Source organism: Sprattus sprattus (genome assembly GCF_963457725.1).
Source record: "Sprattus sprattus genome assembly, chromosome: 10".
NCBI classification, from domain to species: Eukaryota; Metazoa; Chordata; class Actinopteri; order Clupeiformes; family Clupeidae; genus Sprattus; species Sprattus sprattus.
The window spans coordinates 10,479,147-10,495,654 of NC_137908.1; the positions used below are offsets into that span (position 1 = coordinate 10,479,147).

Genomic DNA, 16,508 nt, shown 5'->3' on the forward strand with positions numbered 1-16,508 from the left:
AATCAAGTATTAAAAAACTAAAACAGTAAATATGATTAAAAAAAATCCAGGCTGTGTATGTTTTATTTATTAAGATTTATTAGGCTTGGATACAAAATGCAATCATTTGATTATTAGACCATGTGAGAATTCAGGCACTCTTTTTGTAGACCTGCTTGCAAACCTTGCCCTCACATCGCATTTCCTGTAATAAAAAGACAGAGAAAGGGCACTGTAATCACAGCCAATAGTATACGTTCTGAGACTGTAAGGCATACATAAATTGCACATTACTTACAAGATGGAGATCCTCTCCTTCAAACCAGTGAGTCCACCCTCTGTCTTTCTTTTCCCCCTTCTGGACACAGACCAGTTTATCATTGTCCCAGCTGACAGTTGTCTGTTGACAGAAAAAAAAAAAAAATTAACATATACAGTGTTATTTACAGTGTTATTTAGTTGGTAGTATGTATTTATGTAAAATGTAACTGAACCTGGCATTTTCTGTTGTCCAAGCCTTTTGTGACCTCTTCATACTCTTCACCAATCTTAAATTCGCAGGTATAGTTTTTGAAAGTAGTTAATGTTTTGACTATGAAGGAGTCACCATCTTGTTCAATAACTTTCTGAGGCTTCAACATGCTTGCTGCCTTGCGAGTGACAAAGTCGATACCTGCATGACAAAAAAAGAGTGTGATTTCTTCATTAATAAACTTCCTAAATTCTCTCTACCATCCAGCCTTATATGCCCATATTTGACCATGTTTTCACAAAATGTTTTCCATATATTGGAACCAGCATAATGCAAGCTTTGCAAACTCAAGGAATGGTGATGTAAACGGATCTGCGGAGATTCATTCAGTAATCTAAGATACGAATTCAACTGTCTGAAAAAAAGAATATGTGGAGTTCACAGATGCAAGACACTCCTGTGCAACAATTCTGACTCATATTTGACTGACTTCTGACCAGTCCTTATATGTTGTGATAACTACAGTGGGTTCTCTCTTTGAAAATCTCAAAATTTGACATTGCCATTTGGGACTGAAAAGCATAATAACATAATCAAATATTTGAATAAGTAAAAATAGTGAAATAGTTTTGATAATGAATGAACGCTTCTTACTCACCAAGGGCAACCATGTAACCTTCAAAGTTTTCATTACTAACAATGTCCCAAATCCCAGCGTAGTTGGCAGGCATAATGAATCAAATGTGCCTCAGAGAGTATGTTGGTGCCTTTTAAATGTTGGAATGCTTCAGACAGCCTGTTACAGAGGTGTGGAGGAGTCGAATGAACCACTAGTGTGCTTAAGACCTCAATATGACATGTCCTCATGTATTTAGAAATATGGGGCAGGGGTGATTTCACCAGCACAAAGGCTATTTTGGAGGCAGAGTCGGAAGCTCTGCACTGCGGGCAGGACTGTAACTTTTCACACACTGGACATGGGGAAACAATACTTTCCTCATGGGATTTTAGGGGGAGGGGGGTAATTTATTAAACATATGATGTGTGAAATGGATCCCAGTACCTTTGCACAGACATCCTGTGAAATGGTTATTTCAGACTTCTTATTATACTTCTTATTATTCTTATTATATATATATCTTAGATTTTTTACGTATTTAGACGTTTCACATATGAAAAGGACACACATTACAAATAAAATATAATCACATTCATAAAAATGTACTCAGATATGTTTAATTAAATGTTAACTGACTTTTTTTCTCAGGGCATGTCAAGAGTCATATTGGTCATATAATTAATTTCGAAACACTGTTCATGACTTAAGAATGTATTAATCAAGTGCCTTGTATTAATGATTATCTTATATGAATCATGTGCTTATGTAAGCAGGAACATGGCTTTTCTGAGTTTCTGTGTGTGTGTAGCTAAGTTTATAAGGTGCTGACACCACTTAGTCTGCATATGTTTGGGTGAGCTCAAAGGTGATAAGAAGGGTCGAACTGTGCTTGTGCATAACTGACATTCTTGCATCACAGATAGCTTAGTTGCGATGACACAAAATTACTGTTAGCCGAGTGTGGCTATACTTGCTTATATTTGAAACATTCATGGCGTCAGAGTTAGATAAATCTCAAGCATATAAACCCTGTGCGTTGTTAATTGAAATTTCTTCACTTTCATCCTTGTGCTGTGATAGAGCCTGATTGCAATTGTTACTGAATAAATATACTGATCTACAACTCTGGAGTCCTCAGATAACTTGAGTGAACTTTCACCTAACAGTAGGCTGAGTTTTTTTTTCCATTATTATACATAGTCACCTCTTCCATAGATTATTCAGCTCATTGTATATTGTTCTCTAGAGGTGGTATGATGTGTTGAGGCTCACAGATTGCTTAGTGGCCCATAGGGCACAGATACCTCTGGTACAAGACACACAAAAAGACAAACAACGTTCTGTAATCTTGTAGAGCAGGGGTCTCAAATTAAAATGACCTGGGGGCCGATAAGCCTCCAGTCTGGTCAGTACGGGGCCAGGCAAGTGCACATATACAGTTAAAGGCAAGCTTTTGTCATGACACCAAAAACAAACTTTTGGCTTGCCTGTCACAATACTATACGACTTTTGATTTTGGCAAATTTACCATGTGTGATCAGTAGAACAATGGTTAGAAGTTGACCTGGGTTCAATTCCTGGGCAATGCAAGATGCTCTTTGTATAGAGGTGTTTGTTATAGTTGCATTTTTGGGTCACTTTGTCTCATTGATTGCCCATGACTTATGCAACAGTAAGAGTGGGATAATGTCTTCATTGACAACTACTATGTTTTGTTCTTCAGACCTGCACATTTCAAAGCAAATGCTGACTTGAATTAAGTTTCCGTTACCTTAAATGACTGGACTACTTGTGGAATGATATGAATTAGAAGCACAAAACCCGTTGCCAATAACATGTGTAAACGTTGGGGAGGCCCATTCAAGTCAATGGAACTTTTTGAAACATTCTGAGGAGCAGTTTAATAAAACTTGATATCAAGTGGCAGGCCGCATGAAATCAGTTGGAGTTTGAAAGCCCGGTTGTAGAGGCAGGCATTTCTACAGGAGATACCATGCTGGCATAATGTGCCTTTTGTGTGTGTGTGTGTAGATTCCAAAAACATTTGAATTAACTGGAAACACTTCAAATCGCCATATCTGAGCTACATCTGAGCAGCATCTGGGCCATATCTCAGAATTTAACAATGTGCATCATATCCATTGTTTAAGGGAATCTTACTCTGACTTTATTAAATATAGTTGGATATGAATACATGCCACTTGATAATTCACAATAGGGATATATTTTTAGTGGTGTTGTATTTTATGTGGATTTTCCCATTTGGCCCTCTTGGTACTGAAGTTAAATACTGAAGTTAAATATCTTGGTACTGAAGTAGCCCTTTATCCCTGGTTTAAGGAATAAAATGATGCGCTTCTCTGAACAGCCACTAGAGGAGGCTTTTCCTCCTGTAACACGCCACCATCATATCCACAGCTCTCCTGTTGCCTGTACTTCGCCAGGCTAAGAGACACATTTGTGGTACAACTCAAGGTGAGTATCACCTTTTAGTGAAACTAAAGTTGGTGTTCATCAGTGTTTTCATTTAGTGTTTGTGATGCAAGCTTCTGTTAAGGTATGTAAAGTTATCCCTAAGAAACCTCATGTTAAATATAACACCTGTATTTTCTAAAAAAAAAAAGCACCATTTCAAATATTTACAGTAATTGAATGTTTTGTTATGTTCTCTCCACATAATGTCCAGTGCAATTCAATGCTGACTGAGTCTCTCTGTGTATAGCTACCTGCAAACTTCCCAGGCCAATGTTTCATCACTTCTTGGCACACGTAGCGTTACTCTCCAGCAGATGGTTGCCGAGAGATCAGAGACTCCGATTGTAAGCACCAATGAGATATGGTGGTCTCAATGACTGCCTCCATTTGTAGATAATTCACTGCCTGACTGTTTATCCTGATGTTAAGTTTGAGTTTGAACTTCAACCATATGTTGTATGGCTCTTGCAGTCAGGTCATTCTGGTTACATTTGTGGTGGTTGTCCTTACCCCACAACTCTATGTTCTGACAAGGCAAGTACAAATACTTGTTGCAGTATATATTGGATTCAAATGTACTGCATTTTTGTTTTGTAAAGCTTCCTATCAGTAATCTGCAATTTTAATCCTCCCAGGCCTAGATCATCTCGATTTTGCCATCAGCCTCTCCTTAATAACCTTATAGTCTTCATCATCTTATCATTCATGGCTACAGGTGAACTTCAATGAATACAACCTTTAAACATTTGACATTTAGTAAACAAAAAATGGTAAACTTTCATTAACAGCATTTATTTTATGCAGTTTGAGATGGATATCATGCTAATAAATGGCAACCTATTTGTTTCAGGCTTTGCAGTAGCGCTCACACTCATAGACCCAGTGCCACAGAGTTTCAGCGTAGCCTTCCATCTGTTTGGGGTCATTTCATTTGCTCAAGGCCTGTGCACCACCCTTCTGACTCTACTAGCAGCTGACTGTGTGCGTAGCTCCTTCAGTTTCACAACTCATATCTTGTTACTGCTCTAAGCAGTAGATTGTCTGTACTTGGGTCTGTTTAATCAAACTCGTTAATTGGCGAAAAACCATGTGAAGGAGGCGGTTGTGTTCACATTCGACATGCTAGTTTCAGACTGGTGTCACATGTCAATGAACACAACTGCCATTTCTATTCAGCATATAGGCTTGTCTTATTGATTTTGGTGATCATGTTCCTTATTTGTGTGCCCATGTGCTTCTATAGGCATGGACAACGACAGAGCTCTACTACCTTTCCCTTGTTCTATCTTGGGCGTGTATTCTCTCCACAGGTAAATGTGTACTTTTCTTTTGAGGATATTACATAGACCTGAAGAGAATATTAATTTAGGCTTTTATCAGCTGCTTTATATGTATGTATGGGTCAGCTTTTAGACTGTGTAACCACTCTCAATTAAAACACACTGAGTCAAATACAAGGCTGGGACTTGTACAGTTATGCACACAACAATTGGAACTAATTTTGGTTTTGCCTCTCTCCTTCCAGCCTATTTCATTGCCAGAGGAGGGCTTTGGATGATCAGCAAAATGTGGCCAAACTGGGTCAAAGACAAGAGCTTCTGGAACAATGTTTGAGCCAAAGGCGTATTCACGTCCACGCTGGAGCCTCTTAATTATTTATGCTGTTTCCATGCCAGCGTGAGACCGGCACTCAGATAGGGAACAAAGATCCTATTACAGTCAAGCACTCTGAACACAGGGAAACAAGTCCTTTTTTCTCTTGGGCACCCATTCAGAGTTTTTGGTGTAACTTTGAATCACTGTTGAGGTAAAGATGATCACCTAATCAGTCGTACCTGATGTTCACTTGTTTATCCTTTTCCATTCATCACCATCGATCATCGAAAATCAGTTAATTTCCATTGTTTATAGTTAACAAGCCCATAACATTTTCTGAATTGGATTAAAATGGTATTCGATAGAATTAAATGTTTTGAGTATTTTTTATAAGACTGGGAACTACTAAGCAATACTAAGCAGTTTTATTTTAATCAATATTTACTATTCCCCTTGTGCTAGCCAATCCTCATTTTCAGTGAGGACAGCTGACAGTTCACATTGTGTTACATCTATAGTTCAGCCTGATCAGTCCCATGGCATTGTTATGCCCTGCTCAGACATCATGGGCATGCAGCTTTGTGTTGGACTCTGAGCTTTTATGTGCGCTTGATCCTCTCTGGAGCAGCAGTGGAGAGCAGGAGATACTATTCTGTCAATTCAGCTCTTACCTAAACATGTCTGTTTGCACTTTTTTCCCACCCCAAGTCTGCCATCTAGCAGGTTGTAAAATATAGCATTTTGGTCCAACGAAAGTGAAGGTGCAATATATGATGAACAATCAGCAGCACCAATGAATTTGATATGTCATTTGTGTATAATCCTTTTATCATAGGTTTTACTATAGGTGTATTCCTATTCTTCAAAAAGTAATTCAGTTGATTCAGTTGTTCAATATATGATATACGTATGTCTTTACAAAAATAAACACATTACTTATTTGAAAATCACTTTTAATGTTATATAGTAAGCTCTGATCACAACCAATAAAAGAGAGTATCAAAATGTAATTGATTATTAACCAATAGGTATTCCAATAGAATAAGATATTCCAAGGGTGAAATCAAGCATAAGGCAAAGCATGCACCCTAAGAAATCTTGGATATTGTTAAGTTTCAAAAGGCACTTTTCTGAGGTATTGCTGTTGAAGAATCTAATCAAAATTTGCAACATTATGTTCCCTTTCCCTACAGCTGTGAGTAACATAAATAGAACAAATTCACAGTATTTCACATGACTGTAACTGAGAAATGAGTGGAATTATAACCATGAAATACTATGAGTAGCTACAGCAATAATGAAAGCCTTTGTTCAACTAACCATTTTATCCTTACTTCATCTTTTGCTTCAATCAAGTGCACTAAACATCTTAGACTTAGATGGTTCTGAAATCATAATAGAATTGCATATAATGCTCTGTGTATACACATCGATTTCCAACATTTCATTTGACATACATAGAAGTGATTGCTTTTTCGGATCATGACAGGCATTTTGGTCCTTCTTCAAAAGGCAGAACAAAGATGATAGAGAACAAAAATAAAAACACTTTGCAGTCCTGACTGATTATGTATAACTGATGTTTGTAAAGGGTTCTTGAGATTTGGCACATTTTACAGATATGCATTAAAACCACACATAAAGATGTCTGTATCCAGCATTAGTACATAACTAAGTTTTTTTTTTAAAGCACATATGAATGGACCTATGTTTTAAAAAAACATACAAAAAGAAATCTAACCCTCCCAAACATTCCCTTCCTGAGTCTAAAATGTGAACAGTACATACGCTGACCAGACACACTAAGCATTAACGTTGAGTGTAGAGGGAATTATTCAACAGTAGCTACTGAAGACTACAGCTGATGAGTAGATGGGTGTGGTGCAGCTGAAGTATGTTTGACATGGGAATAAACACTCACTACTTCAGTCCCACTTAGTTACATATTCACCTTAGTGCAAACAATAAGAAAACATTATCAAGAGTTATCAATCAATTAAAAGCAAACAAAACTCACTCAGAATACAAAACCATTACATTCTCAATACAGCATTTGACACATGGTAGGAGAATTATTGTCACTGGCCCAACAGTGCGTCGTAGTCTATATACCATACAAGCTTTCCGTTTCCTGGCTGGATCTTTGTGATGGGCCACCTGTCTGGGGTGTCCTTGATTCGGCTGAGCTGGGTAACGAGTTCGTGTTTGCCCTTCCCCATGATGAGCACGCTCACCCTTCGTGCGCGGTTGATTGCCCCGAAAGTCAGGCTCATTCGCTGGTGAGGTTTGAGCGGGCTCTCGGTGAGCGCCACTAGCCTCTCCCCACTGGTGTCCAGCCTGTTACCGGGGAAGAGCGAGGCTGTATGCCCGTCGAAACCCACACCCAGGAGGACATAGCTGAAGCTGGAGGCGTTGATGAGCCGGGCGATGTCCCGCTCATAGACGAGCGCGCCGCCGTCCTCCTCCACACACAGCCGCTGGTTGAGTTGCACGGGCATCGGGTGGATGTTGAAGTAGGGCAGGCGCACGTGCTGTAGGAGGTGGTCGTGGATTGTGCGGAAGTTGGACTCGGCCTCGTTGGGTGGCACACAGCGCTCGTCCGCCATCCACACGTGCGTGTTCCACCAGGGGAAGGCGTAGTGGTGCTGCGACAGCTGCTTGAAGAGCGCCAGTGGGCTGGAGCCGCCTGACAGCGCCAGGTGGAAGGGCGTGCCCTCCTGCACCGCCTCCTCGGCCGCCTCCTGGAGGTCGTGGGCAAGCCGCTCCACCAGCTCCTTGGACCAGGCCGACACCATGTCGGCACTGCGGTACTTGCCCTGCATCACCTGGAAGCTCTCCGTCTGCTCCTGGGGGATCATGTTCACCAGGGCCTCGCTGCAGAACCTTACCTCCCGTCCCTGTAACTGGAAGTCCAGGAGGTTGGCGTTGGCGGCGCCACCGGGGTAAGGCCGGGGAAACGTGTGCTTCAGGCTGTTCAGCAGAGGTGTCCAGAATTTCCATGAGGCCAGGAGGCTTTCAGCACTAACAAAGTGGTCCCTACGCCCACGGAAAACTTGCGAGATTAACTCTGTGTAAGCCTCTTGCTGGACTACTGGTGTCTGAATGTAATAGTCTGACATGGGGATCCCGAACAAGAGAGTATCATCATTCTCAGTGACTTCCTTCCAACCATTATTTACCAGGGCTGGCTTGAAAAGATTCTTACTTACAAGTATTGCTGGGTACTGAAGTTGCCCATGGCCGATGTAAAACACAATCTGCTTTGGCTTACATGTAATACTGGTCGGGTCCTGCACACAGAACACATTGTTCTTAAAAATGATGCGGGCGTACCCAACCCTCTCGTCTAGGAGTTTACCCGAGACCAGGAATATGGGCACTCCATCATACTGTGGCATGGAAGTGTGGACTGCAATACCTGAACACAGAATAAAAAGCTTTTTCAATTAAACACAATCAGTCAACGGTTTCATTCAGTGCATCAGTATTTAGATGAGTCATGTTTTTCACTACTGTTTCTCAATATAAATGTATACAATAATTGAACAAAAAATAGAATCAATGAAATCAATGAAATTAAATATAGAATCAATTCAACTATGACACATCTACAGTTACACACAACATTTTAGGCCAACCTACCTGCATATGTCGGAGAAAGGCTGAAGTGATCTTTGGTCTTGTTGAGTTCATGCTGGACTTCAGAATTGTATGTCTGGTACTGTCCAATCACAGCACTGGGCATATCAAGCTGATGGAGAGCATTGAAGACTTTGAGCTTGTTCCGATTGATTTCTTTACAATCCGTCAGGTTTTTTGGGACGCTCATGGTCAAAAGGGTCATGACTTCGGTCAAGTGATTTTGGATCACATCCCTGATGACTCCATACTGGTCATAAAAGGAGATACGCCCTGCAGTGAAATGAAAGACAGATAGCATACTGCTTGACATGAATAGCCAGCTGAAGTGCTTTGGCATTTGACTGGTTTCCATCTCTAGGTTTAAGTACAATTAGTGAGGTAAAATGCATTGTTACGGTCACACTCAATACCTTTGGCATCTAGAGTTTCCTTGAGCACAATCTCCATTCTGTCAATATGGTGTTTATTCCAGATTGATTTTAGGAGTTTCCTGTTCCCTTTTCTAAATGGTAATATCTGGGAAACAACCTTTTGGGAGATAGAATAATAAATGAACTGCCATTAGAAAACTGATCTGTGCGTTACCTGTTATTTAAATGACATATTTCTTGGGTAATTTCATTTAGTACTGAGCACTGGGATAACATGTTTTATTATTTCCCGAAGTATTTCTAAACAGAGCAAAGCAAGGCATATAAATCTGTCCCGTGAAGCAAAATTGAACTACTTGCACAATACACTGACCACTTACTAACAGGCTAATTGAGCAACTCTGCATATTTCTTGCCACCACTATCTCATTTCTAGGAATTTTTAATAAAGGATAAAGCTGTTCCAAGTATTGCAACATCACACCAACAACTGTGTAGGGAAATATTAAAGTCATCTATTGTAACAAGACTGTTAGTTTCACTTACAAAAATCTTACCCATTATATTTTATGAGGTGTTAGATTGGATCTGAAGAGAATTCTTTTTAAAAAGGCTCACAAATAATCATTGCATGTTCCTTTTTCATGTCATGTACCCAAGACTGGCTACACAGGGGTCTTCTCAACACTTATCCTGGAGTTTCTGTTACACTACAAAACACTACAAAGTACTACAAAACCCTCATTGCTTTGCTAAATGGAAAAACAGTTCATATTTGCAGTGAGTACCTGCTTCCCGAGGTAGTGGTCGATTCTGAACATCTCGTCTTCTTTTAGAGAGCTGGCCAGCTGTGTGGCGAGCTCCTGTGCGCTGTTGGAGTCGTGGCCGAAGGGTTTCTCCACCACCACCCTGAGCCAGGCAGTCCCTGGTGGCCGGCAGCTTCGGTTCACACGCTGGGCGATGTCGGCGTAGGCAAAGGCCGGCACGGAGAGGTAGAAGAGTCGTCCGGCTTCCACAATGCCCTCCTGCTTGAGCTGAGTCTCGATGTGCTCGCCCAGGGCCTGATAATCCTCCTCCGTCTTTAGCTGCCGGTACTGGGCTAGCCGCAGGAATTGCTCCCTCACCAGGGCGCAGCGCTCATCAGACACATCCACAGGGCAGTCCTGGCTCTTGAGGATTTCGAAGAGTAGCGGGGTGCCCCTGCTGTCTGGGGACAGCCCACCTCCGTAGAAGGAGAAGCTGTAGCCCTTGCCCACCTGGCTAGCGTACAGGTTGAAGAAGCCCTGCCAAAGGTACTTCTTGGCAAGGTCACCTGTGCTACCTACTACCACCACTGACACGTGGCCCCTGCGTAAAGGGCCCTTCTGGTCTCCATCTTGGTTCTGGCCACTCTGATCACAGGTGGCTGCACAGGCCAGCAGAAGCAGCAGTCCCAACGTTGCCTTCCGCATGGTCCAGCCCCAATCACACCAGTCTCCTACAAAAACAAAAAAACTGACAAAAAGACAGGAGGTTTTACGGGCTACATCGGGATTAAATATCTAGCCAAACTTGTTGGATTACACATCCTGAATTCACATCTGTGCAAAATGACAACTGGTACTATTTGTGTACATCTGTACATCTTAAAAAACATCCCTGACAGTAGGCCACTCCTATTATCTTATTCTGTACTGTCCATCAGTCTTCACTTAACAGAGTAATCCCTTTCTCCAGAAAAGAAGTTAAACTTGTTTAAGCATGTGTTAAAAAAAGTGCTTATTAAAAAACAGCCATTATACTTTTCCTTTTCCCATACCCTTTCACCTTTCGAGTCCTCCTAACATAAATCAATCTCACCCCACATAGCCTTCTTGCCATTAATGTACAGCCGATAATATAATTATTCTCACTCTGACAAGCGATCCTTGTTTACAAGACAGGATAAAGGCTATGGACATTACTGGAAAACTTCTATTCTGTTTCATAACATCCTATACAATCATTACATTTTCAGAACATCGACAAGATAACCATAAAACAGATTCCCAGTATATCCTTCCTGTTCAGATAAAGCAAACATTACAATGTGTACATTGCTATTACAGCCAGGTGTTACACAACGTATTACGAGATGTAGTGACTAGCGGGTCATCGCTGCTATCTTCAAAGATAAACACGGAGTTTGATCTACTGAAAATGTTTGCAACTGAAACATTTCTTTTCCCAGACTTGTTGCAAGGGTGGACAGATTTTAAGTCCGTACTTGTTTAATACTGACTAACAGCTTAAATCAGCAAACTTGTGCATTTTTGGAGGTCTGCAAATTCCTCAACACAATCCTTATTGTCTTTGTTTCAGTCTATATTAAAATATCTCACTGGACACATGCGGACATTAAAATCATGAAGACTATCAGACTACTGTAAAATACTATTTGCCAAAATGACCATTCAAAATAGACTGTGTAACCTCAACACATCTAAACCACATAATGTTCCTGTGACAACCTGGGACCTCTGTACCTTAGGGGGGTACTCCTTTGTCCGACCTCACAAACAGGGATAAATAAAAGAGTGTATGCTACTGAGTGCATTGTAATGGACATGCACGAGAATGGAGTTCACCCCTCATGTCAAACCACAGTAATGCGCGTTAGTGGGCCTCTCTTTTTCAACTCAAGATGACTATTATTATCATTACCTCAATAATGATGATTTAATGCACAGAACAGTCACATAATATCCCTTTAAACCATCAACAATATTAATCATAAAACCATCATCGTGAGATAGCAATGCAAATACATTTGGTAACACATTACAAACAAAACATAGCTTTATCAGAGTTGGCAATCTTGGATGGCGATTTCTGGTGATGCTGTTCAGTTAGCCCACGAAGCACAGTACAGTTGGGCATTCCATTCCGCACAACGTGCGATTCTCATAACACATTAGGCTATTTCTCCTGACAAACAAAATGACTGAGCAATCGCAATCAGACACAACTGGGCAGTTTGTGAAAGCATTTGTCAACAAGGAATGTCAGAGGAAATCGGTTTAGAGCACGATAACCAGTGGTATACCGCGGGTCATCACAGGGAACGTTCATAGCCAACTAATTCACCTGCCCACAAGCACGCTGAATGATGTCCAGTGTGCTATGTTGTTGATACAGCAGAATAACCCAGTAACGGAACAAATGCAGTCTGTCATTGGTAACACTTCTCTTTCGCACGCCACGCTTCAGAGTCAGCTCATTAAAACTAAAACTAAACAAAAAGACCAAAAATGTGTAGACAACTTATGTCCTACCTGTGTTGGTCTGTCAGTGCATAAAAGTGGACTGAAGTCGGCTGTCAACTATCTTATATGGGGCTTCCTACACTTATACCACGTGACCAGTATATCCGGATCAGAGAAACTACAAGGAAGCAGGTGTCTTGCCGAAGCTACTACCTGACCTATTCCGACTTGCATGCGCCTGTCTTACCCATTTAAACAAAAGCAACATACAGGTCGTTTTAAAGGTAGCCTTCACTAAAGAATGCAATTTTGGCTGAGTTTCAGCCTTCTGAAAAGTAACAGCAACCATGATTTTAGATAGGCTCCGCCTATTAAACATATTTTGGCAATGACCCTGACTGTAAATTAACTGAGAGTAAGTGGTAAACCTCCTAAAAGAAGAGCCCTATGAGTTCGTTTTGCTAGGAGAATTAAGTCATAGGAGTATTATATTAGGAAGTTTACCACGACTAAAGGCATGTGTAGTGTAAAATAGTAACTTGACACAATGTCGAAAGATTCAAAAGATTATAGGCTAAACAACTAGGCTTCTTACCTTTCGTACATAAAATTAAGAATAATGCAGTAAAAGACTGAAGCAGACAAACGGGATAGGCTTCACGAATAACAATTCTGAGAAACCATGTCTTCCAGTCATGCAGATTACAAGAAACATAATGTTTTTGGCCCTCTCCTAAATTATCATAAGTGTAACTTACTATATATACCCTAATGTTGCAACAAGAATATCTTTAAGGCATGCTGTGTATTTCCTTAAGTGAAATTATAAATCTGCTATCTTGCACTGTGCTTGGCTTTTGACGCAGTTCTGGTAATAAATATATTGTTGTTAAAAAAAATTGATATAAATCGGTGCTGCATATATCAGGAACCAAGTTCTTCTTGGCGAAGACAGTATTGTTCGGGTAAGTAAACTGTGGCTGGTTTAGTTTATGTGGCCACCAGGGGGCTCCCTAGAGGGCTGAGGCAAGAGAACAAAGAGGAAGCAGATGTCTCATCTGATATCTCAAGCAATAGCTCTGTAATGGATCAGTAAGCTACTGTTGATGCTTTTTTGCTGTTAGGTCTGTTAAAGACAAGGCTGAGCTGGCTGAATTAGCAGAAGCCAATTGCAAATGGTCTGCCTGTATGGAAAACTGATAAGTTAATAATGGCTTTCAAATAGAGTGTATCTGTCCCCTCTAGTAAGAGCCAATTAAAAAAATTAAAGCATCATTCATAATGTTGTTTGTATTTAGTTGACCTGTAAATGATTATTATGGATTAATGTTATGCAAATAGGTATTTGATTATTACTTCAGAACTCAGATAGATGTCTGTATATCCCACCAGTGTCTCTTCAGAGACATTTTTAGATATTCATAAACATTAAGTTATTAGTTCATCACTACAGTATATGCAAGATATACAGTATATGCAAGATGCAATTAAATTAAATTAAATTAAATCTAAACTCTTACCACATCTATGACACTACAAGTACTTGACCAGCAGAGGGTGGAAGTGTGTTTGAATTCATGTTAAACCTCAAATTGCAGCTTCTCCTACATCAAATCAAACTTTATTTGTACGGCGCATTTCATACCAGGAGATTACACAATGCGCCTCACAGAAGGAAAACAAATTGTAAAGAGACACAGATTTTCCAGAGATAAGTAAACAGATACATGTTACAGCGAGTGATAGGATTAAAGAGGTATGTCTTAAGTGCACGTTTGAAGGTTTCCACCGTTTCAGCCATTCTAAGGTATCCTGGCAGAGTATTCCAAAAGCTGTGTGCATAGAAACTAAAAGCTGCTTTCCCTTGTCTCTTTGCCCTGGCTGTTGCAACTGTTAGGAGTTCAGTGCCAGATGTCCTCAGGTATGTACTGGGTGTGTACCTTGAGAGCATTCATTTTTTTTATTATTCAGGTGTATGACTATGGAGTGATTTATAGACTAGTACAATAATCTTGCAATTTGTGTGCACTAGATTAAAAGAATCTCTCTTTTTTCTGACTTTTATCACAAGTTAATCTTACTCAGCTGCAGTGACTTATGGTAAAGTGTCAGGGATGCATGCAGGGGGTCTGGTGAGGGGTCTGGTTGATGTAGTCCTACACTGAAGAATCCTTCCTGGACCCATTTTATTCTAAATACTGCTACTTCCTTCAAATATGTAGTAGGACACACATTATTTGTCCTACTTAAGGTCCAATCCCAAGGGCAGTGATAGGTAAAGATGATTGCAGTGCTCATTTCGAATGAAGTGATACATTTATTTATTTATTTATTTAAATGCATATGTGCCCACTGTCTGTAAATGCAAAGCAATGAGGCCATGAGGCAGATGTGCACAGGCAGGTCCATTGTTCAGGTGCCAGCAGATCTGGCTGTTGCAACTGTTAGGAGTTCAGTGCCAGATGTCCTCGGGGATCTACTGTGTACCTTGAGAGCATTCATTTTTTATTATTATTCAGGTGTATGACTATTAAAAGACTAGTAAAATAATCTTGAAATTTATTTTGAAACTAACAGGTAACCTCTAGCCACACGGCATAGCATTATGACTGAAGGATCATCAGTTCAGTGGACGTGGAGGGTATGCAGTTTCAGAGGAAGTTACACTTATTCAATAGTTGCATGGTTTTCTTGTTCATCAATATAATTATTACAGTGCATAAGAAAGTATTGTGGCAAGCTAGCCTGGAAGAAGGAAGGAGAGATGTTGGAGAGCATTGGAGAAGGACCTAGCACTGTCTCAAGCTCTGACAATGAATGAAGCTCGTGGAACCGTGGAGTGCACGAAAAGAGCCTCTTCAGACATGGCAAAGTCCCTGAAGTGTTGGGGAGGCTGATGTAGTTGCCAAGCTCACTCCAGGGAGGCTGTCCCGGTTGTCAAGGCAATGCCACCAGCAGTAGCAGGCCCTGGTCTCTGGATCGGGGATCGGAAAGATGCCGTGGACACCTGTTGATTGGCAGCGGCGACATGGAGAACCCTCTGGCTGACAGCGATGGCACGGAGAACACCCAGGTGGCAGTGGCGGCAATGCGGCCCCTGAGCTGGCTGCAGTGACGCAGAAAGGATGCCAGGAAAATGGTAGACCCGGGCAGGGTTGGCAGGTCAGTTACAGTCCTTTAGTGTGACCCAGCCAGCCAACCTGTGTGCATCGGCCTGGAGGGGAGCTCCAGTGCTGGTGCTGGAAGATGCAGGCTATGCACTGCGGGAATTGTGGGTAATGCAGCTTCACATCTGTGGTGAAGGTGCCCAGGCTCTCTCCTTTTTTTAAAATTTCTTTATTTATTATTTTATGCCTTTAATCGATAGTTTTAGTGAACATTGGGACAGGAAATGAGAGGGAGAAGAGATGGGGAGTGGACAGGAGAAATGACATCAGGCCGGAATCGAACCTGTATCCTCCACGGGCATCAAGCCCGAATGAGGTAGGGGCTACTGTTTGCGCCACAGTGCCCCTTGGCTCTCTCCTTTTTGACGGCGGTGGCTGGCTCGCTGCTTTCTGCTCTGATCAGTAAAAAGTAGCAACCAGAGTTGCCTTTCCACTACTCCGGTCAGGGCCTGGAGGTCCTGTTGCTCTGCAGGGGGCCGAAACCAGGTCCAGAAGAACCTGCAGTGCTTTCCCCTGCAGTGCCAGGACCAGGTGGGTGGCAGCTTCCTCGTCGGTCCAGACGCTCTGCCACACCCCTAGCTGGACTTCTGAGGGGTATGGGTCTAGCTCTGCTACACCGTTGAACCTGGGCAGCTTGGTGGGTGTTATAGGTTGTTGTGCAGGACGCAACAGGCTGTGCGAGGGAACCAGTGGTGGTGGCTTATTGACAGCAATGGCAGCAGTGGCTCAGCATCTGTAGCGGGCTGTAGGTTGAGCCTGGCAGTAGCTCTAGTTGTCGGTGGGCCGTCAGTGGGCCGTCAGTGGCTCTGGACAGCAGGCATTCTCCTGTAGTGCGACCCTGGTCTCTAAATGGCAATGAGGTTGCTGTACGCTGGAACCATCAGGGCAGACTTGGAACTTTCATATCTAGAGGTCTCCATCTTCCCCGATGACAGGATACGAAGGGACAGCAAATCTGCTCAA

General features: G+C 41.6%; 2 protein-coding genes across 2 annotated transcripts; both read right to left on the bottom strand.

The window, feature by feature from the left end:
- Positions 1-37: 37 nt before the first annotated feature.
- Positions 38-1,278, bottom strand: rbp7b (retinol binding protein 7b, cellular). Its single transcript, XM_080846037.1, has 4 exons — positions 1,110-1,278; positions 474-652; positions 278-379; positions 38-184 (listed from the first exon to the last, which is right to left on the bottom strand). The coding sequence occupies exons 1-4, from the start codon at positions 1,180-1,182 to the stop codon at positions 131-133; spliced, it is 408 nt and encodes a 135-aa protein (XP_080702163.1). The 5' UTR covers positions 1,183-1,278; the 3' UTR covers positions 38-130.
- Positions 1,279-6,309: 5,031 nt separating this feature from the next.
- h6pd (hexose-6-phosphate dehydrogenase (glucose 1-dehydrogenase)) lies at positions 6,310-11,000 on the bottom strand (the record flags this gene model as incomplete). The annotated part of the gene is made up of 5 exons (XM_080846773.1): positions 6,310-8,559; positions 8,784-9,053; positions 9,194-9,311; positions 9,943-10,631; positions 10,994-11,000. 5 exons carry the CDS (start codon positions 10,998-11,000, stop codon positions 7,220-7,222), a joined length of 2,424 nt encoding a protein of 807 aa, XP_080702899.1. The 3' UTR covers positions 6,310-7,219.
- Between the last annotated feature and the right edge of the window lie 5,508 nt (positions 11,001-16,508).